The sequence below is a fragment of the Chiloscyllium plagiosum genome, chromosome 10 (genome assembly GCF_004010195.1).
Source record: "Chiloscyllium plagiosum isolate BGI_BamShark_2017 chromosome 10, ASM401019v2, whole genome shotgun sequence".
NCBI classification, from domain to species: domain Eukaryota; kingdom Metazoa; phylum Chordata; class Chondrichthyes; order Orectolobiformes; family Hemiscylliidae; genus Chiloscyllium; species Chiloscyllium plagiosum.
In genome coordinates, this window is record NC_057719.1 from 49,621,454 (window position 1) to 49,645,345 (window position 23,892).

Here is a 23,892-nt window from a genome sequence, read left to right on the forward strand (position 1 = left end):
CACAGTACTCCAAATGTGGCCTTATCAAGGTCCTATACAGCTGCTACTTCACCTCACGACTCTTGAATTCAATCCCTCTGCTAATGAACGCTAATACACCAGCCTTCTTACAAGCTCTATCCACCTGAGTGGCAACTTTCAAAGATCTATGAACATAGACCCCAAGATCCCTCTGCTCCTCCACCTTACTAAGAACCCTACTGTTAACCCTGTATTCCGCATTCTTATTTGTCCTTCCAAAATGGACAACCTCACACTTGACAGGGTTGAACTCCATCTGCCACTCCTCAGCCCAGCTCTGCATCATATCTAAGTCCCTTTGCAGCCGACAACAGCCCTCCTCACTATCCACAACTCCACTAATCTTCGTATCGTCTGCAAATTTACTGATCCACCCTTCGACTCCCTCTTCCAAGTTATTAATAAAAATTACAAACAGCAGAGGACCCAGAACTGATCCCTGCGGAACTCCACTTGTAACTGGGCTCCAGGCTGAATATTTACCATCTACCACCACTCTCTGACTTCAACCAGTTAGCCAGTTCTCTATCCAACTGGCCAAACTTCCCACTATCTCATGCCTCCTGACTTTCTGCATAAGCCTACCATGGGGAACCTTATCAAATGCCTTACTAAAATCCATGTACACTACATCCACTGCTCTACCCTCATCCACATGCTTGGTCACCTCCTCAAAGAATGCAATAAGACTTCTAAGGCAAGACCTACCCCTCACAAATCCGTGCTGGCTGTCACTAATCAAGCAGTGTGTTTCCAGATACTCATAAATCCTATATGTACAAGCATTCAATAATCTGACAATTTTTAAACTAGGGACCTTTTTACCTTTCTGAATTTTACCTTCAATTCTGGATAACTTGTGTAAAAGTAGCTTATTTCCTGGTCATCCAGGTTTTACAGCATAGAAAGAGGGCCTTCCTGAAGAAGGGCTTATGCCCGAAACGTCGATTCTCCTGTCCCTTGGATGCTGCCTGATCTGCTGCGCTTTTCCAGCAACACATTTTCACCTCTGCCCTTCCACCCATTTGGCAGTTATATGGCTCAATTGCACCAGATTTCTATGCAGTTTTTTTTTACTACTGAATTCACATTAGGATTGGAATATGACCCCAGGGCATTAGCCTGGTCTCTACATTACTACTGTTTTCTCAACATGGTCCATGGTCAATTTTCAATAATTCAGCTTTGACTTGAACTTGTTCTAGATAGGTCTGCCCACCACCTGCTTTCAGCTGCTCAGACCTTTTGCTCCATCTGAAATCCTTCTGCCATTATCATCAGACCTACTACCCAATCTGGTCTACCTCCTTCATACCAGTGCTCAACACTGCAGCTTATCCACCTCCAGTCTCATAGATATTCCTGGCCATCCTTCTTCTGTTTCCTAAAATCCATTACATATCTTTATATAGTCAAAAAAATTACTCTTTAACTTGCTACTGTGACTAGCATTATTATGTATAGACTTTCTATCACTTAAATTGGGGCTAGCTGACAATGAAGATTAATCTTGTACTTGTATGGTATTCCTAAGATGATGACAATGCATCTGAGAGAACTGAGCAACCACCCTGATTTCTATCTACTGCATTGCAGACATTTAGCTGTAAAACCAGACACACAGACACTTGATAGTTAAAACAATAACTGACCTCCTGCTGCCTTCTTTGCTTTTCATATTGTATTTTTTGGATTTGTTGTCGTCTCCTGGAAAATTGATTTGCAATTTCTGCTTGTACTTCTTGTGCCTTTGAGAAGAAATACAGGTTATGAAAATGCTATCAAAATATATTCTAGAGAACATTATTAAGAAAAATATTCCTCTTTTTTCAATTTGTGAAGGTAATGTTAATCTCAGTATGTAATATTATAAAACATAGTAGAGTCAGAGGCATACAGCTGGACAGCATAGAAACAGACCCTTCAGTCCAACTTGTCCATGCCAATCAGAGATGCCAAAGTAACCTAGTCCCATTTGCCAGCATTTGGCCCACATCCCTCGAAACGTTTCCAATTCATGTACCCATCCAGATGACTTTTAAATGTTGTAATTGTACCAATCTTCACCACTTCCTCTGACAGCTCATTCTATACACGCACCACATTCTGTGTGAAAACATTGCATCTTAAGTCCCTTTTAAGTCTTTCCCCTCTCCCTCTAAACCTACAGTCTCTAGTTTTGGACACCCCGACGCCGGAGAAAAGAGCTTGACTATTCATCATACCCTCGCCCTCATGATTTTATAAACTTCTGTAATGTCACCGCTCAGCCTCCGATGCTCCAGGGAAAATAACCCCAGCCTGTTCAGCCTCTCCCTATAGCGCAAGCCCTCCAATCCTGGCAACATCCTTGTAAACCTTTTCTGAACTCTTTCAAGTTTCACAGCATCCTTCAAATAGCAGGGAGACCAAAAGTGGCCTAACCAACGTCCTGTATAGTTGTAACATGACCTTCAAATTCTTATGCACTGACCAATAAAGGAAAGCATACCAAACTCCTTCTTCACTATCCTGTTTACCTGCGACTCCACTTTCAAGGAACTATGAACCTGCACTTCAAGGTCTCTTTGTTCAGCAACACTCTACAAGACATTACCATTAAGTGTACAAGTGCTGCCCTGATTTGCATTTCCAAAATGAAGCACCTCCCATTTAGCTAAATTAAACTCTATCTGTCACTTCTCAGCCTGTCGGCCCATCTGATCCAGAACCCGTTGTACTCTAAGTAACCATTTTCGCTGTCCACTACACCTCCAATTTTGGTGTCATCTGTAAACGTACTAATCATATCTCCTATGTGCACATCCAAATCGTTTATATGAATGATGAAAAGTAGTGGAGCCAGCACTAATCTTTGTGACACTCCATTGGTCACAGGCCTCCAGCCTGAAAAACAACCCTCTACCATCATCTGTCTTCTACCTTCAATCCAGTTCTGTATCCAAATGGCTAATTCATAGAGTCATAGAAATGTACAGCATGGAAACAAACCCTTCGGTCCAACCAGTCCACGCCGACCAGACATCCCAACCCAATCTAGCTCACATCCCAACCCAATCTAGTCCCACCTGCCAGCACCCGGCCCATATCCCTCCAAACCCTTCCTATTAATTTTGTAAACTCTATAAGGTCACCCCTCAGCCTCCGATGCTCCAGGGAAAACAGCCCCAGCCTGTTCAGCCTCTCCCTGTAGCTCAGATCCTCCAACCCTAGCAACATGCTTGTAAATCTTTTCTGAACCTCTCCCTATGTTCCATGAGATCTAACATTGTTAACCAGTTTACCATGTGGAACCTTGTCAAACGCCTTACTGAAGTCCATATAGATCACGTCCACTACTCTGCTTTCATCAATCTACTTCATTATGTCTTCAAAATACTCAATCAAGTTAGTGAGACATGGTTTCCCATGCACAAAGCCATGTTGACTATCCCCAATCAGACCTTGTCTTTCCCAAATATATGTAAATCCTGTCTCAGGATCCTCTCGAACAACTTGCCCACCACCGATGTCAGGTTCACTAGTCTATAGTTCCTCATTCTTTCCTTATCAACTTTTAAAAATAGTGGCACCATGTTAGCCAACCTCCAGTCTTTCAGCACTTCACCTGTAGCAATTTATGATACAGATATCTCAGCAAGGGACCAAGCAATCACTTCCCTAGCTTTCTGCAGAGTTTGAGATTACTCCTGATTAGGTCCCAGGGACTTATTCACCTTTATGTGTTTTAAGATGTCCAGCACCTCCTCCTCTGCAATATAGACATTTTTCAAGACTTCGCTATTTAGTTCCTCAAGTTCTCTAGCTTCTATAAACACTGATGCAAAATACTTGTTTAGTATCTTGTTTAGTAGATGATCTTTACTTGTTTAGTAGATGGGAATCGTGAGAATACTAAAAGAAAAGCTGAGAGAATGAAAAAAAATTGGGGTTTCAATTTCAAGTAACTATTTCCTGAATTCCCCATAAGCTTAAATGATAACTTCAAATTCTCACTATTAAGTGGGTTCTGTCCTAATTGCATGCATTCCTATCCCATTATTAGTATTATAATCCCAGATGATGTTACTGATGTCAGATCCCAGTCTGAAATCTGGCTTGATAGAATATATGTTTTTTTAAATAACTGAGGTGGCCTTTCACTGAAACACAATCACGCAATGCTGCATATCTGAATTTAGCAATAAAACTGAAGTTCATTACACAAAAGAAATAAAGGTAAAATAGAATAAACCAAACTGTTTACACAAAACACAATTTCAAGGCTTTTCAAACACTTAGTAAAGTATAATCTCAATTATCCTTACACTATCACTTTACAGTAGTCAAACAGCAGACAGAGTTCTCTACTCTGTCACAACTATAGATTTGACTTGACTATTTTTTGCAGTTCCTAATCTTTAGAGTTTGCTAGTTTTTTTAATTGACAACCAAGCTTAAAAATTCTTACATTCAAATAATCCCTTCAGGGTTTTACCCAAACATTTCTGGCCTAGCACTTTCAAACTGAGCCCTTATACTCAAATAACCAACATCTTATAGTTCTACACTAACTCCTTTCTCCAGGAGAAACTGTTTCTTACATTTAACTTAAACCAGGATTTCAATCAATTTTTCTTTTTTTTGAACCAATAGCAAATTAATACTTTTCACTATTCATTCTGTCCAAACTCTTACAAGGTAAACAAATTCCCACTATTACTCCAGAAATTCTCACTCTTGCAGGTTTAAAAGAAAAGATGGGTTCAGAAATGCTGACAAGTTAAACTTTAAGCTCCCTTATATACACAGACTCTCCTACATGGCTTCAAAACTTGGACTACATGTAGATGATATCTCAAGACCTTTGAGAAGTATCATCAATGTTGTTTGAGATGGATTCTTAGCATCAGCTGGGAGGACTGGCATACTAACATAAGCATCCTTAAAGCAGCTAAAAGTATCAGGATCAAGGACATGATCATCTGAAACCAACTCCGGTGAGCTGGGCACATGTTTAGGATGCCTGATTTTTGACTGCCAAAGTAAATCAGTTTTGCCCAGCTCAAAGGAGGCCCTTGAAACAGAAGAGGACAAAGGAAGCATTTCAAAGATTCATGAAGGCTTTCCTCAGACAATACGACACTGATATCAATGCATGGGAGACCCTTATTCAAAAGAAATTGATTAGGAGGAAGCTCTTGTATAAATTATTTCAGGACATCCATTGGCAAGACGATGTGCGAAAAGAAGCTGGAGAAACCAAGGATCAATTCTACCTCCAAGGAACACCTACCAGCTGTGTGGTCAGACAATCAATGCTTTGCTATCCATCTGATTATACCCTTGATATCTTTGGGTGATTCCCACTTTCTAATGCCTATACATTTCAGGTTGAGTTAACAATTAGGGAAAATGCAGCAGCAAAAAGCAAATTAGACAGAGTTTTACCAGACCATATGGCTGGTTTCCCATTAGAGAGAGATAACTTGTGGTGATTTAACCTAAGGGTTACCATGTCTCAGGCAAGGTGAGACATTGAGAAGGACAGTCCTTCCTGATAATGTCAACTAGTGCAGGAATTGGACCCATGCTGTTAGCATCACTCTGCATTGGAAACCAGCCCTCCAAGCTATCCGAACCCTTAGACAATAAGATTGAATGGCATTAAGGTTAAATAGCTCTTAAGGTTTCAGTTGGCAAAGGATATCTGATTGTCCAATGAAGTCTTTCATTATAGGTAGCAGTTTGAGAGCAATCCGAAGCTATCTCCTTTTGACTCTTCTATCAACAGTTAGCCTCAATGTTTCAGACTGCTAAGCTAACCTGAAATGTTTGTGCATCCCGCATGACAGTGTTGAGCTTGAGAGAGGCACTGCTTTGTGCAGCTTTTCTATATCAACCAATTAGCAATGAGGGAGAGTGGACATACTGTACATTTCACAACCTTGAACAGCTGTGTAATCCTTACACATTGCATTTAGCCTCAGTGTTGTTCATATTAAAGTGTAATGAGTAGAGTGTAAAGTGTTATGAGGAAGGGTCACTCAACCCGAAATGTTAAGGCTGATTTCTCTCCAAAATGCTGCCAGACCTACTGAGCTTTACCAGCAATGTCTGTGTTTCTGATTTACAGCATCCACACATCTCTTCCAGACATGCCCACCTTGAAGAAGTTCTGTTCCTCTCTCTGATTTTCCATTCCAATCTTCTTTCTTGTCCACCACTAATTTCACAGTCATTAATTTCACTGTCACTCCTGGTGTTTGACAAGGTATTTGCTAAAACCCACTTCCAAAGCCACATCACATTGCTCAGTGACCGCCTCCAGCAGATCTGAGGAAAGGTCACTTGACCCAAAACGTTAACTCTGATTTCTCTGCTCAGATGCTGCCAGGCCTGCTGAGCTTTTCCAGCAATTTCTGCTCTTGTAAAGTGTAATGCCTTGGTTAAAATCTACAATGTCATGGTTCAAGATTCCCTGAGGTCTGATGCTATCTGTAATCAAGGAGTCAGTTGCTTATGAGAGATTAGCAATGCTTGGCAATTGCAACTTCTAACATCCAGGGGATGTCTGAAGGGGCTGCTCATCTCTCACATTTGCATGACTGCACTAGGTCCTTTGATCCAGCTTACTGAATGCATGTGGAAAAGTCGCCTGCTCCTCCTGTGCCTGTCTCTGCAGGTTGATCTACCCATTAATGGCTGAAACCATGGGATCACCTTCTGTCTTGGCCTGAGCAGCTTCCTGTTCTCCTGCAGACTCTATGTGCTCAGAACTTGCAATTTTTCTTCCCCTGTGTCAGTGATGTGCTCGCCAGGTTGTGCTCCTGAGGGTAACCTAAAGAACCAACTGAGGTGAAGTCGCTGAGGGTGTAGGTGAAAGCCTTGCCACTACCTCCTCTGAGGATTGAATGTCTTTCTCCCCAGTGCTGGAGATGGATCTGAGATGTCTAGCATTAGCCTCTTCAGGACAGATTTTTGTTTGATGATGCTAGTAACTGCATTAGAGAAGAGAGGCAATTAGTTGTTTTACAGGGGTAAATGCTGAGTTAGCATTGATGGCAATGAGAGAGCACTGCAGCATAGCAGAATGAAAATTACTGTTTAATTGCCCATTAAGGTCTCTAGATGAGAGGTCATGCTGTTCTCCAGCCAGCTCAAATATATTCACCTCATACAGTGTGAGGAATCCAAGTCTGCCACTGTCTGTACTCCCCATCCCAATCCCACCTTCCGACCTGTTTGTGGGACAGTCTTTCCTGCAAAGAGACAAAGAAAGGGATCGCTTTTGATGGGAGTGGATGGAAGAGCAGTTCATGGTGATGCAGAAGCAGGAAAGACAGTGAAATGTCTCCAGTGAGTAAGCACAGAGGGCAGTGAGTGGTGGTTGTTTTGGGAGGATGAGGTGGGTGGAAGCCATTAAGTGAACATGATGTGCAATGACAGCTGTAATCCATAATGCTTGGCGAGAGCCATGTGCGGTACCAGAGTGAGAGTGGTGACTCTCTGACTGTGAGGGTGCAGAGAAAAGATGGTGGCACTTGTGGAGTGCAGAGGATCATTCATCTTCACCCTGCACTTCTGCGCATTACATTTCACTGAGGCCACAGCATTTATGCAGGGCTCTATCCCACTCTAGGCTGGCTTTGTCTGGTAGCATTGCCTCTTTTGATGGATAAAGCACTGCTGTCCTCTCCATAATCCTATCCACTAGCATCTCCAGATCTCCGTGAGTCAAACAAAATACCAGCTTTCCTTTCTGGGCCATGTCCATTGTGATGATGGCTAAGAAACATGAAGCACAGTTCCTGGCTTATAACATCTGAAGTGATGTGCAACTGGGCTTTAGCTGTGTCTGCAGCATGAATCTGGAAATTTTCCAGCAGTGGTGAACACTTCCACCTCTTCAGCTGTGTAATTCTCCGAGAAAGTCAACCAAGAGCCTGGATGCTTAATTAATGAGGTGAAAAGTGGAAAAACAAATTTGAGTCAAGTTGCTGTGAATTATGGTTAACAAAACACAAACTCAAATTGGGAAATCCAGCCCCAAATATCTATTCATAGGATTTGCCGATTTCCTTTTAGATCTCAAATTCCCCCAGAACCCAGGACTGGGGACTAGCAAGTGCCAACCAACAGGAAACCAACAGAGGACAGAGGGAGCCCACAGAACCCATGGTGACACCTCCATGACAGGCAGCAACCCACTGCTGGTACTAGCTCAGGCCAAAGCCAAGACCCACTTCTTCAGAGCTGATCTTCAGCTGCCCACTGAGTGCTACCACTGGCTACTGCACCTTGCAATGTTTGCCACGTCAAGCCAGTTGAGGCCAGAACCGCACCACAGTCGACACTCTGCAGCTGACCATCACTGACCGAGACCTCTTCCCCCCAGCTCCATTTGTCTAAAGCAATGACAGCAGCTCAACAATCTGTTGGGAGGATTCAGGACTCACCAGATCCCCGTGCAAAGCTATATATCCAATATCCAGACTGTGCTGCTGGACAACTGAGCCAGGTAAAGATCAGGAAAAGAAAAGCAGGAGAAAAGGGAGCTGTGATTGGAGGAACTGGAGCAGGGATGAGGGAGACACTGAATCTGTGGGTGGAATCGTGCCAGTATCTTATCAGTGTATATCAGCCAGTATCTTAGAGACGCCTTACCTGGCGGCAGCCTGTTAAATCTGGATGGCAAAGAAACACCATGTGAAGGACAGTTCCTGGCTTATAACATCTGAAGTGGTGTGCAACTGGGCTTTAGCTGTGGTGCTTGCATTGGTAAACGTTTCTACCCCTTCTGCTGTGCAATTCACAGAGAAAGTCAACCAAGAGCCTGGATGCTTAATTAATATGGTGAAAAGTGGAGTCCCCTGGAATCCAGACTCCATAGCCACCAGTTCTGTGCTTCCTTGGCTGCTGGTGGAACATCACTCTGGAGTCCCAAGAGAACACAGTGATGCGTTCAGGTGTTCCTTGGGTTGGAGGTTGTGAGAAAAGAGAAACAGAGACGTAAATTGCAAAAGTCAGGGTCTCGTTCCCAGCAGGCAACCTCCTGCCTGACGTCCACTTCTCTAATCAGGCACTTTGATACCTGATTCCTGTGCATGAGGACTACTCCAGGGTTTCAAACTGTCCACGGATGAGCACTACTGTGAATGTCACATGGTGCCAGGCTTGCCTGCAGCTACAAGTTAATCCCAAAGATGGTGGGTTAAGTCTTTAAGTGGTCACTTAAAGGTCTTAACTGGTCACGGAGCAGGAAGGTCGAAATGCATCTTCCCATACAGAATGTGACGCTAATGGAGGCAGGAAATGTTTGGGTAAGTTCCCGCTCTACCTACTCAGCTCCACGCTCCTTGGGGGGATGGAAGATTCAACCTTGTGATTGGAAGAACAGCTCATCACAGATTCTGTCTCCTGCATTCGTGGCTCTTTCAATCAAAATGCAGATGGGTGATCTTCCTTCAACAGTTTGCCTCTGTCATTGAGTTTTTGGTAGCGGTGTACAAATTTTCCAATGGCAATTTGCCAAACACTTCCATGGATTTTGAATCCTGCTCCATGGCCCAACTTGCCCAACCTAGTGAGTATTAGCAGCATTTTGCCTTTATGCTCCAATACTCTTACGGTTACTCCTTTCTGCATTGTGTTACCAATAACAAATTCTTTCTGGAACCTACATCTTGGCAATTTACAGTAATCGGATTCTTTGTTTTTAAAACTGCACCCAGAGATTTTATCACCTCTCAACAGGACATGCTTTGGAGAACACAACATTCAGCACAACAAAGAACTCCACTCCAAATGTGGGCAGCACGGTGGCCCAGTGTTTAGCACTGCTGCCTCACAGCGCCAGAGACCCGGGTTCAATTCCCGCCTCAGGCAACTGACTGTGTGGAGTTTGCACATTCTCCCCGTGTCTGTGTGGGTTTCCTCCGGGTGCTCCGGTTTCCTCCCACAGTCCAAAGATGTGCAGGTCAGGTGAATTGGCCATACTAAATTGCCCGTAGTGTTAGGTAAGGGGTAAATGTAGGGGTATGGGTGGGTTGCGCTTCGGCGGGTCGGTGTGGACTTGTTGGGTTGAAGGGCCTGTTTCCACACTGTAATGTAATCTAATCTAATTTAAGTTATTCTTCTTTCATGAAGTTTTACCTAGAAAGTGACACTGTCACATACATGTATATCTGACAAATGCCACATGAAAATAGTCATAGCTTTGTGATTCATTGGTATTCTCTATAACCTTATACAATACAGTTGTAAATCTCTTTGTGCACAATATGAAATGTATTCCTAAATCACCAACTTCTGATGGAAGGTGAAATGATAAGTGCTAAACAAGTTGCATTGTATTAAAAAACTGAAAGATTTGCCAAAATTACTGAAAATCAGTGCAAAGAAAGACAAACTGAACAAGCTCTCCACAAGATTCAAAACTTTATATAACAAGTATTCTCCATTAGATCTCACAGAATACAGGGAGAACTAGCCATTTGGATACAGAACTGGCTCAAAGGTAGAAGACAGAGAGTGGGGGTGGAGTGTTGTTTTTTAGACTGGAGGCCTGTGACCAGTGGAGTGCCACAAGGATCGGTGCTGCGTCCTCAACGTTTTGTCATTTACATAAATGATTTGGATGCGAGCATAAGGGGTACAGTTAGTAAGTTTGCAGATGACACCAAAATTTGAGGTGTAGTGGACAGCGAAGAAGGTTACCTCAGATTACAACAGGATCTTGACCAGATGGGCCAATGGGCTGAGAAGTGGCAGATGGAGTTTAATTCAGATAAACGCGAGGTGCTGCATTTTGGGAAAGCAAATCTTCTACACTTAATGGTAAGGTCCTAGGGAGTGTTGCTGAACAAAGAGACCTTGGAGTGCAGGTTCATAGCTCCTTGAAAGTGGAGTTGCAGGTAGATAGGATAGTGAAGGTGGCGTTTGGTATCCTTTCTTTTATTGGTCAGAGTATTGAGTACAGGAGTTGGGAGGTCATATTGCGGCTGTACAGGACATTGGTTAGCCACTATTGGAATATTGCGTGCGATTCTGGTCTTCTTCCTATCAGAAAGATGTTGTGAAACTTGAAAGGGTTCAGAAAAGATTTACAAAGATGTTGCCAGGGGTGGAGGACTTGAGCTATAGGGAGAGGCTGAACAGGCTGGGGCTGTTTTCCCTGGAGCGTTGGATGCTGAGGGGTGACCTTATAGAGGTTTACAAAATTATGAGGGGCATAGATAGGGTAAATAAGCAAATTCTTTTCTCTGTGGTCGGGGAGTCCAGAACTAGAGGAGATAGGGTTAGGGTGAGAGGGGAAAGATATAAAAGAGACCTACGGGGTTACTTTTTCATGCAGAGGGTGGTACGTGTATGGAATAAGCTGCCAGAGGATGTGGTGGAGGCTGGTACAATTGCAACATTTCAGAGGCATTTGGATGGGTTTTTGAATAGGAAGGGTTTGGAGGGATATGGGCCGGGTGCTGGCAGGTGGGACTAGGTTGGGTTGGGATATTTGGTCGACATGGACGGGTTGGACCAAAGGGTCTGTTTCCGTGCTGTACATCTCTATGACTCTATGACTCTATAAGATGGTTAGTAAGCAGCACAGTTTAACACCTTTCATCTTTTTCTGACATTGGTTACTTTGTAAAAACTGAGTAATTTCAGACTGTATCTTCGATTGAAATATCTTTTCAGGACCTGTGTCCGAGTTAATTTATTAAGCATTGTTATCATATACAGTGGTGTCAATGTTATATGATCTTCTCAAATACTCAAAAAAATTTTAAACATTAAAATCCCATTCAGTCCATAAAAGGTGAGGGTTGGCGCTGAGGGGAGCAGTATAAAAGGTTTGGATGTGTCTTCATTATTGTAACATAATAAATGGGACAGTGAGTGGAACAGAGCAGTGTTGGAGGCAAGTTGGGAGTGGAATGAAATAGTGTGAATGGCAAGGATAAATATGAAACAGAGTGATGCAAAGGTGTCATGCTGGTTATACTGCTCTGCTCCACTCACATCCACTCCTGTGGTACTGCTCCTTTCCTGTTCTGGACTGGAATTGTGCGGGCAGACTGCTTTCTGGCTCAGGCTAAAGTGTTGAGCAGTGGAGCTTCCACCTCTTGGTGGGAAGAATTCCCACCACAAAGCTGCCAGCCCATCAGTCCTGGTAATGCCAAGAGCTCAGAAGGCCCACTGGATCTCACAGTGAGATAAGTCAGGTGTTTGGGGCCACAAGGGTTGAGCCACCTTAGGGAAGGCAAGAAGATAGGAAGTAAGATATTGTACTAAGTTCAGAGAGACACACCGTCAGGTCCCAAAATCCCTGAATATAGCACCCCATTTCCTTCACACACTTATAAAATCTTTTTTCTAAAAATAGCCTTTCCTTTCCCAGCCAAGTGTCCATGCAAACTATATAATGGCATGGGCAGCATATTATTATGGTCAAGTCTAACTGACCTTTGCTTACTCATTTAAAATCGTACTCATTTAAACCTAGTATATTACAGAAATGGTTAGGAAGGCTTTGGGCTAACTACCTGATTTGTGTTACATGCGACCCTCCAAACACCCATCAGGGGCACGTCAAATCCAGTCTCTCGCTTCAACTTTTATCCATTTTGGGCTGAATTGACTGCCTCCTTCACCCAGCATTAAAATCAGGGGTGAGCCCGTGTGAGTTTGGCCAGTTTACCTTGTAATCATTTAATGACTTTAATTGACTGAAGCTATGACGTGTGCTCCAAATGAGAGGAGCCCCTAACTCCGAGAACTGGAAGCCAGTAAAATGATCAGCAGCTCTCTTGTTCCGGTATCACCTGAAAGGAGTGGCCACGGCTGGCACCATATTGATTTCCCCAAACAAGAGAAATCAGGAGGCCAGAACATGCTGACTCTGTGTCTTTCTGTGGAGTTATTCTCGCAGGGCTTGGAAAGAGGGCTGGGGTTCCTGGATTGGACAGAGCAGGCAGCAGGGGAAACACAGGTTAAAGTCACTCTTGTCAAGGGGCTTCCAAAAAGTCTTCAAGAACGATAGGGTAGAGCGATGAGATGTCGTCAAATTCAGCTTTACCTTTGTACTATCTAGTCACTGTCTAGGCTGAGGTCTGCCTTATGATGTGTCCCATGAAGGAAGTGTTGATGCAAATTATATAATGTTGGAACATCAAAATTTCTGTTCTTTTCTAGTTGTAAAATCTGTCCACATTATCACCATTGATTCAACTCTAATATAATATAGTGGACGCATTCAATTAATGTGGAATAATTCACCTGAGTTTTGCATGCTCGTTGCCTTCCTTCAGCTTTCTCAGAGGTGATCACTGTACCACAATTAATGGGTTCAAGTTTCTAAAATACATAGAACGAAACAAATATAAAATATTCCAGTTTTATATATGCTGACATTTAACTTAATGACAGGCAAGTAATTGGTCAGACCTGTACTAAACAACATGACCCATATAAATGTTGGCAGATAATGAATATAACTCTGATGTCAGCAAAACTAAAATTTCAGCTGAAGAAGGTTACTTTTCACCAATTGCTTTTTTGAATTGATAGATACATTTTTTCAATAATGTGGCCTGACTATAACATAATGGTTGTTTTTAGTTGTGAACTAACATAAAGGGAATTATAATAATTGTAAAGAAATGCTATAATTAAACTACTGTATAGTGATAGTATCCCACCTTTGTAAAATTGTATTTGGTCTTAGTTTGGTTTGATTGGGGAAGAAGCTAATATTAAACTAGTTAATGCTAATTAACCGATGTTAATTCATGAGAAATAGTCTGACAGATTTTCTTGTGATGTGGATGAAATTGTATATTTGTATCCCTGAGTTTTTTTGTATCTAATTCGGTCATTTCTTCGACAACGTAATGGTTGTGTTCTTGTGCGATCCTGCACAATATAGAAATAGCGCAATAGAAATAGCACTTAAAGTGATGGCGACATAATTGCATTATAGCCAACACACGTTTTAAAAGTTCACACTTTAGAAACAGTGTCACTATTCATCAATCGCTTTAAAGCCAATTCACATTGGCAAAACACGCATTATAGCAGAACGACCTGTACAATAAGTAGGATCTATAACAAGGTCACATCCTCTTCTCTTCAGCTACAGTGTGCTGCAAATATATTGAACTATGGCCTCTGCCTCAAATGCTGCATTAAGTTGCAAATAGTGGGACGCTCACTGGGCCACTCAAATATTCTCATAATAAATGAGGCCTCAGCCCAGATGCTCCTTTCTTTATGAAATTGAAGGGTCTGTTGCTGAAATTTTAATCTAAGCAGATGTTTGTATTTGCTTTAAGATATACAAAATGACATTGAAAAAGATAGCAAAGGGATTACTGTTGACTATTTGGGAACTGATTTTCCGAATACACACTTTCACATGCAACCTCACCTGTTAGAAGTAATCACTTGAACAATTACTTTTCTGAGCATAAAGGTGCAAGTACTATTGCTGGAGAAATTAACGTGAACTTCGAAAATAGTGTTGTGAAATACCACTACCATTATGACAGTGATTGCACTTTAATGTACTTCAATAGCTGTTAAATGCTTTGAGATCATTGATAATTATGAAAGGTGCCATATTTCACTTTGTAAAACAGTAATATGGCTAATGAAATAACAGAGCTGAAAATGTGTTGCTGAAAAAGCCCAGCAGGTCAGGCAGCATCCAAGGAGCAGGAGAATCGACGTTTTGGGCATGAGCCCTTCTTCAGGAATGAAGGGCTCATGCCCGAAACGTCGATTCTCCTGCTCCTTGGATGCTGCCTGACCTGCTGCGCTTTTCCAGCAACACATTTTCAGCTCTGACCTCCAGCATCTGCAGTCCTCACTTTCTTCTAATGAAATAACAGAACCTATTAAAGGAGCATAGAGTCATTGAGTCATAGAGATGTATGGAAAACCACGTTAGGGAACTGGAGCTGGAACTGGATGAACTTTGGATCATTTGGGAGGTGGAGGGGTTATTGTGAGGAGTTACAGGGAGATAGTCACACCTCAGGTGCAAGAAAAAGGCAGATGGGTTACAGTGAGAGGATGGAAAGGAAACCGGCAGGCAGTGCAGGAAATACCCGTGGCTGTTCCCCTCAATAACAAGTGTACCGTTTTGGATACTGTTGAGGGGGACAACTTACCAGGGGTAAGCCATAGGGAACAGGTATCTGGCACAGGGTCTGTCCCTGTTGCTCAGAAGGGAAGTGGGGAGATGAGCAGAGCAGTAGTCATTGGGGACTCCATAGCGGTGGGGACAGACAGGAGGTTCTGTGGAACTGAGAGACTCACAGTTGGTGTGCTGCCTCCCAGGTGCCAGAGTTCATGATGTGTCAGATAGTGTTCTCAGGATCTTTGAGGGGGAGGGGAAGCAGCCACAAGTCGTGGTCCACATTAGCACCAATGACATAGGTAAGAGGAGAGATGGGGATTTAAGTCAGAAATTCAGGGAACTAGTGTGGAAGCTTAGTGGGAGAACAAACAGAGTTGTTATCTCTGGTTTGTTGCCTGTGCCATGTGCCAGGGAGGCAAGGAATAGGGAGAGAGAAGTGTCAAACACGTGGCTACAAGGATCATACAGGAGGGAGGGTTGGGGCTGAATAATTGGGGCTCATTCGGGGTGGGTGGGACCTCTACAAATGGGATGGTCTATATCTGAATCAGAGGGGTACCAATATCCTGGGGGGAGGGGGGGTGGTGGCGAAATTTGCTAATGCTATTCGGGAGGGTTTAAACTAATTCAGCAGGGGAATGGGAACCTGAATTGCAGTTCCAGTATACAGGAGCTTGAGAGTAGTGAGGTCAGAAATGAGGTTTCAAGGTCGCAAGAGCTCACCAGCAAGCAGGATAGTGATTTGAAGTGAGTCTACTTCAACTCGTCAACTCCAGGATCATCTGGAATAAGATGGGTGAACTTGCAGCATGGGTTGGTACCTGCAACTCCAATGTTGTGGCCATTTCAGAGACATGGATAGAGCAGAAACAGGAATGGTTGTTGCAAGTTCTGGGATTTAGATGTCTCAATAAGAACAGAGGACATGGCAAAAGAGGGGAGGTGTGTCATTGTTAGTCAAGGACAGTATTATGGTGGGAGAAAGGACATTTGAGGACTCATCTACTGAGATGGTATGAGCTGAGGTTAGAAACAGAAAAGGAGAGGTCACCCTGTTGGGAGTTTTCTATAGGCCTCCAAATAATTCCAGAGATGTAGAGGAAAGATAGCAAAGATAATTCTGGATAGAAGCGAGAGTAACAGGTTAGTTGTTATGGGTGCCTTTAACTTTCCAAATATTGGCGGGAAATACTGTAGTTCGAGTACCTTAGATGGGTCAGTTTTTGTCCAATGTGTGCAGGATTGTTTTCTGACACAGTATTTAGACAAGCCAACAAGGTGCTTTGGATTTGGTTCTGGGTCATGATCCTGGCCAGGTGTTAGATTTGGAGGTAGGTGAGCACTTTGGTGAGCACAATAGTGACACAATTCAGTTAGGTTTACTTTAGTGATGGAAGGGATAGTTATATACCGCAAGGCAAGAGCTATTGCTTGAGGAAAAGGTGATTATTTTGCAATTTGGCAAGATTTAGGATGCATAGGGTGGGGAAGGAAACTGCAGGGGATGGGCACAATTGAAATGTGGAGCTTATTCAAGGAACAGCTATTGCAGGTCCTTGATAAGTATGTATCGTCAGGCAGGGACGAAGTTGTCGAGCATTGGAGCCATGGTTTACTAAAGAAGTTGAATCTCTTGTCAAGAGGAAGAAGAAGGCTTATGTTAGGATGAAACATGAAGGCTCAGTTAGGGCACTTGAGAGTTACAAGTTAGCCAGCAAAGACCTAAAGAGAGAACTAAAGAGCCAGGAGGGGACATGAGAAGTCATTGACAGGATCAAGGAAAACTCTAAAGCTTTCTATAGGTATATCAGGAATAAAAGAATGACTACAGAAAGATTAGGGCCAGTCAAGGATAGTAGTGGGAAATTGTGCATGGAGTCCAAGGAGATAGGGGGAAGTGCTAAATGAACATACTGAGGAGAATACTGAGATACAGGCTACTAGACGAGGCGGGATTGAGGTTCACAAGGAGAAGGTATTAGCAATTCTGGAAAGTGTGAAAATACATAAGTCCCCTCAACTGGATGGAATTTATCCTCAGATTCTCTGGGAAGCTAGGGAGGAGATTGCAGAGTGTTTGGTTTTGATCTTTATGTCATCACAATGACAGGAATAGTGCCAGAAGACTGGAGGATAGCAGATGTTGTCCCCTTGTTCAAGACCCTGGTAATTATAGACCAGTGAGCCATATTTCGGTTGTGGGTAAAGTGTTGGAAAAGGTTATAAGAGGTAGGGCTTATAATCATCTAGAGAGGAATGAATTGATCAGGGATAGTCAACGCAGTTTTGTGAAGGCCAGGTCGTGCCTCACAAACCTTAGTAGGTTCTTTGAGATGGTGACCAAACAGGTGGATGAGGGTAAAGCAGTTGGTGTAGTGTATATGGATTTCAGTAAAGCAATTGATAAGGTTCCCACAGTAGGCTATTGCACAAAATACGGTGTTATGATGGCTAATTTTTTCTTAAGGGGGGTGGAGTTATGAAGATGTGGGTATACCTTTAAGAGTGTTAAAAGCAGCAGAACTACCATACCCAGCACCAAGTGGACTCAAAAATGGTAACAATGTAACACTGGGTCGAACCACTCGATTGTTTTGTTGCTTGGAGACAAAAGCAAATTTGAATTTGGCCAATATCAAACTCCAATCAAGATTGAATTGAGTATGTTGACAATCTTAAAAGCCAATGACACAATCCGATGCTCTGGAGTGTAAGACTGGGGAAAATTAAACAGTTGAGAAGAGAACTACCACAGCCCAGCATGTAAACAGACTGTTTGAAAATAGCTCTCTCTTAAAAGTACCTTTTCAATCAGTAACCTGTAACACAGAAATTCCTAACACGATGAAAAGAAGACACAGAAAGATCTGAAGAATCCACAGCTGCCTGGTTTTGAGATATGAAGTGTTGTTTTTGTAAAATTTAATTGGGAGTTTTATTGGACTAGTATCATAGAAGGGAAAGTAAAAGATAGGTTAGAGAAAGAAACTGTAAATAGTGGTTAGTTAATTATTCTCTGTTATACTTTAAGAAATAAAGTTGTTAATTTTTACTTTATATAGTTCTTGGCCACTCAGATTTTACAGATTACTGCATGGGATAAATCTTTCTGTGTTGCTGGTTTTTAAATTAAGCAGGAGAGTGTACCCTGTGTCGTAACAATGGAGGCACGGGATTGAGGGTGATTTAGCAGTTTGGATCAGAAATTAGCTAGCTGAAAGAAGACAGAGGGTGGTGGTTGATGGGAAATACTCATCCTGGAGTTCAATTACTAATGGTGTACTGCAAGCAATATTTCTGGGGCCACTGCTGTTTACCATTTTTATAAATGACCAAGCTGAGGGCATAGAAGAATGGGTTAGTAAATTTGCTGATGTCACTAAGGTCAGTGGAATTGTGGATAGTGCTGAAGGATGTTGCAGGTTACAGAGAAACATCGTAACCTGCAGAGCTGGGCTGACAGGTGGCAAATGAAATTAATGTGGAAAGGTGAGAGGTGATTCACTTTGGAATGAACAACAGGAATAAAGAGTACTGGGCTAATGGTAAGATTCTTGGTAGCGTAGATGAGCAGAGAGATCTTGGTGTCCATGTACATAGATCCCTGAAAGTTGCCACGTAGGTTGATAGGGTTATTAAGAAGGTATTAGGTGTGTTAACTGTTTTTTGGTAGAGGGATTGAGTTTTGGAACCATGAGGTCATGCTGCAACTGAACAAAACTCTGGTGCAGCCACATTTGGAGTATTGTCTGGTCACCACGTTATAGGAAGGATGTGGAAGCTTTGGAAAGGGTTCAGAGGAGATTTAGTAGGTTGTTGCCTGATGTGGAGGGGAGGACTTATGAGGAAATGCTGAGGGACTTGAGGCTGTTTTCGTTAGAGAGAAGGTTGAGAGGTGACTTAATTGAGACATATAAGGTATCAGAAGGTTAGATAGGGTGGACAGTGAGAGCCTTTTTACTCGGACGGTGATGGCTAGCATGAGGGGACAAAGCTTTAAATTGAGGGGTGATACATATAGGACAGATATCAGAGGTAGGTTCTTTACTCAGAGTAGTAGGGGCATGGAACGCACTGCCTGCAACAGCAGTAGACTCACCATCTTTAAGGGCATTTAAATGGTCATTAGATAAACAGCTGGATGAAAATGGAATAGTGTAGAATAGATAGGCTTCAGATTGATTCCACAGGTCAGTGCGACATCGAGGGCTGAAGGGCCTATACTGCACTGTCATGTTAGATGTTCTACATCATGGAAACAGACCCTTCGGTCCAACCCGTCCATGCTGACCAGATATCCTAACTTAATCCAGGCCCATTTGGCAGCATTTGGCCCATATTCTTCTAAACCCTTCCTATTTATATACCCATCCAGACACTGTTTAAATGCTATAATTGTATCAGCCTCCACCACTTCCTCTGGTAGCTCATCCCATACTCACACTACCCTCTGCATGAAAAAGTTGCTTCTTAGATCCCTTTTAACTTTTCCCCCTCTTACCCTAAACCTATTCCCTCTAGTTCTGGACTTCCCCACCCCTGGGAAGAGGTCTTGTCTGTTTACCCTATCCATGCCCCTCATGATTTTATAAACATCTGTAAGGTCACCCTCAGCCTCCGACAAGGAAACAACCTCAGCCTAATCAGCCTCTCCCTATAGCTCAAACCCTCTACCCCTGACAACATGCTTGTGAATCTTTTTGGAACCCTTTCAAGTTTCACAACATCCTTCCTATAGGAAGGAGACCAAAATTGCAAACAGTATTCTAATAGTGGCCTAACCAATGTCCTGTACAGCCGCAACATGACCTCCCAACTCCTATACTCAATACTCTGACCAATAAAGGAAAGCATACCAAATGCCTTCTTCACTGTTCTATTTACCTGTAACTCCACCTTCAAGGAACTATGAACCTGAACTCCAAGGTCTCTTTGTTCAGCAACACTCCCCAGGACATTACCATTAAACACATCCTGCTCTGATTTGCTTTTCCAAAATGCACCACTTGACATCTATCTAAATTAAACTCTATCTGCCACTCTTCAGTCCATTGGCCCATCTGATCAAGATCCTGTTGTACTCTGCGGTAACTTTCTTCAGTGCTTATATTCATATAATCAGTCGTAACAAGTTACATTGTGTTCAGCTATATTTCTTCTTTCATAGCTTGGATACAATTTAATGTGAAAATATCAGATAAATCTAAGAAGGTTGTGTAAAGGATTGAAGAGCTGAAAATTAAAGAAATCCAAACAATGGACTGCGAGTCCACTTTGAGTCTGGACTGTTTTCAATTCAGCCAAAAAACACAGGGTACCCAGTTCTCTTTGAAGTTACACTTAATCCTTATCCAGTTTAGAAATTGTGGACCTGCAAGTTTTAGAAGTTTGAAGAAGTTAAAATCCAAAATTAGTACCCCTGTTAATTTTAGCTACTTCAAGAAAGTGAGTATTTTTAGGAAAGAGGATTCAAAAATTATGTACAGCCCAAAAATGTAAGTAAAAGGTGCCACCACATGCATAATGACTATGTGGTATAACAAATCTTTTCCAGCAGCCTACTTGGTGACATGACAGAAGTTATTAACACTGACCATTCACAGCTCAAGGTGAGGTCCCTTGTTCAAGTACTGTGTGGATTGAAAGTCATAGTCTGAAAAATTAACTTCTATTTGTCTCTCCTCAAGAATGTTACCAAATCTGACTATTTTTCATATTTTCTGTTTTTCAGGAGATTCCAACATCTGCAGTATTTTGTTTAAGCCATATGGATTGTTATTTACTCATCTACTTGGAGAAAGGCAGTGGAATGGTAGTAATGTCACTAGACTTGTAATCCAGAGACACAAACTAGTATTCTAAGAACATGGGTTCAAATCCCACTACAACGCACGGTGCAATTTGACTTCAAATTAATAAATCTGGAACTAAAAGCTAGTTAAATGGTAACAATTTGTTGTTACAAATACATCTGCTTCAATAGTAATGTTCTTTAGAGCAGGAAATCTACCACCCTTACCTGGTCTGGCCTACATTTGCTGCCAGAACCTTTGCAATAAGATACTAAAAAATAGAAACCAGATGGACCATTGGCATTGATTCTGGCATCTGAAATGGCAACAGCAGACTTTTCAAACTGCCCCTTGTTAATAACTGATAGCTCGTGCTAAAATTAGGAGAGCCCATCTACACACTATTCAAGCAACAGCCAGACATTCTCATCCTCACTGTCTCGTGCCTTGACGTAAATGTGTCAGACATTACCATTCCCATTCCTGGGCGTATCCTGTCTCACTGCCAAAGGTGATGCCACAATGGTACACAACTGTGAGTCTAGACCCCCATAAAGTTTCATAACATCAGGTCAAACATGGACAAGGAAACTTCATACTGATGAATCAGTAGTTCCCCCTACCCTCCTGCCATGTTGAACATCAACTGCAAGAAGTAGTGAGGGCACAGAATGAATTCTGTTTGGGGTAACTTCAAGAGTGGCACAGGAATGTCTCAACTGATCGACCTGACAGCATATGCCCTGAAGGAGACTGATGCTCGGCTGGGGTTGCAACTGGTGATAAGAAATGCAACAACTTGAACTCAACCTCACTAAAGGTAAAATCACCACAGTCTTATCAGACCATAAGGCTGCTCTTCCATTTCAGAGAGACAACAGGTGGTGGTTTATTGAGGGTCATCATGCCTCAGGTGAGGTGAGAGGTTGAGAAAGAGAGTCCTTCATGGTAATCTTGGCCACTGCGGGAATTGAACCCACAATATTGGCTGCCAACCGAGCCAACCAACTCCCTTCATCCTTACTACTTTACTTGTCACAGATGCATCTGTCCATGACAGTACTAGTAAGAGTGACGACTGTACAGTTCTTGTGAAGACAAAGTCTCATTATAACATTGCAGATAAACTCCATTGTGTTATGTGGCACTACCACCAAGTTAAAATGGATACATTTCAAAGAGCACTAGAAACATAAACTCGACTGTCCATGGGGGACTGTGGGCCATCTGCCATGGAAAGATTGTTTTCAACCACAACCTCATAGGCTGGCTATCCCTAAAATTACCTGAATTAAGTTAGCTAGGTTGACTACTAGATTTTAAAACGGACAAAAATTTATTCACAAAATTACACACTGAAACATAAATAACAGAATAAAGAACTCCTATAGAACTCACTCTATCCAAACTTAATTATGCTGTTCTGAATATACATATCAGTCCCAATAAGCAAACTCCCTTTATAATCCAGTATAAATAGAACATGTGCCTATAGATTGAAGTTGAAGGACAGAAAGAGAGGGAGAGAGTTTCCACACAGCTCACTGTCGAACACCTCACCAGTTCAGGACTGAACTAAACTGCTCAGCTAGAGAGCTGACCACTCCCCTTTCTTCATACAGGTCACTTCTAAAACATGACCACTTTGGCCTGAAGTCTCATCTGTTTACATATAAACAAAAGGCCTCTCAAAATCCTTTTCAACTCTGTACCAAACCAGACTGATCGGAGTCTGGCACGGTTTATGACCCTTCTGAAAAAAATCAAGGACAGAGTCTCCTTGAGCCAAGGAACAGCTTTTAGAAAGAAAAAGAGACTAGTTTTGCCACAATCAGCCCTGGTTGAATGAAAAATGCAAAGGACATGCCAGGATCACTATCAGGACCCAGGGCCTTTGCCGTTTCCAGTAATTTCAGCCATTCTTTGCTATAATGTGAAGTGAATTGAATTGGTTCAATCGTCAATGACCTCTGGAGGAGACCAAGATGGATCAAATACTTGGCACTTCTTGGTAAAGATGCATACAAATCCTTAAGCCTTTTTTTTTTACTGTAATGGGTTAGACTCTACCATTATTGAGAATGGGGATATTTGTGAAGCCTCCTCCTCCTATTAGTTGTTTAATTGTGTACCACCATTCATAACTGGATGTGGCAGAACTGGAAAGTCTCGATCTTATCTGTTGGATATGGAATCACATAGCCCTGTCCATTGCATACTGCTGCAGCTGTTTGGCATCCAAATAGCTTCACCGAGTTGACACCACAATTTTAGGTATGCCAGGTACTGTTCCTAACAGGCCCTCCTGCAAAAAAATCAGGATTGGCTCTCCAGTTTTGTCATAAAGCTTCTAGAATCATACAGCACAGAAACAGACCTTTTGGTCCAATCAGTCCATGCCGACCATAATCCCAAACTAAACTAGTCCTTCTACCTCTGCCTGGCCCTTATTCCTCCAAATCTTCCTTATTCATGCATTTATCCAAATGCCTTTTAAATGTTGAAGTTGTACCCACATTTACCACTTCCTCTGATAAACTGCACATTTATCCAAATTAAACTCCATCTGTCAAGATCTCTTTGTAATCTTAAGACAACCTTCTTCATTGTCCATTATGCTGCCAATTTTGGTATCATCTGCAAACTTACTAACCATGCTTTCTATATTCTCATCTAAATCATTTATATAAATGTCAAGCAAAATCAGACCCAACGTTGATCCCTGAGGAACAGGCCTTCTGTCCAAAAAAACCACTCTCTATCTCCTGCCGTTAAGCCAATTTTGTATCCCATTGGCAAGCTCACCCTGAATCCCACGTAATCTAACTTTTTGAATTAGGCCACCATGTGGAACCTTGTTAAAGGCTTTACTAACGTCCAAGTAAATGGTGTCTACCGCTCTGCCCTCAACAATGTTTTTGGTTACTTCCTCAAAAAACTCAATCAAATTTGTGAGAT

The 23,892-nt window shown here is 42.3% G+C and overlaps 1 protein-coding gene across 2 annotated transcripts in view; it reads right to left on the minus strand.

Moving 5' to 3' along the window:
- LOC122553634 (uncharacterized protein CCDC198-like) overlaps window positions 1-23,892 on the minus strand; it is a 50,660-nt gene that overhangs the window by 15,661 nt on the left and 11,107 nt on the right. The window contains exons 3-4 of one of the 2 annotated variants that reach the window (XM_043697741.1): window positions 13,279-13,356; window positions 1,674-1,769 (exon numbers count right to left, since the gene is read on the minus strand). In XM_043697741.1, coding sequence (XP_043553676.1) covers window positions 1,674-1,769; window positions 13,279-13,356 — 174 coding nt within the window. The remainder of the gene's footprint in view (window positions 1-1,673; window positions 1,770-13,278; window positions 13,357-23,892) is intronic. The other variant, XM_043697742.1, reaches the window with a different exon arrangement.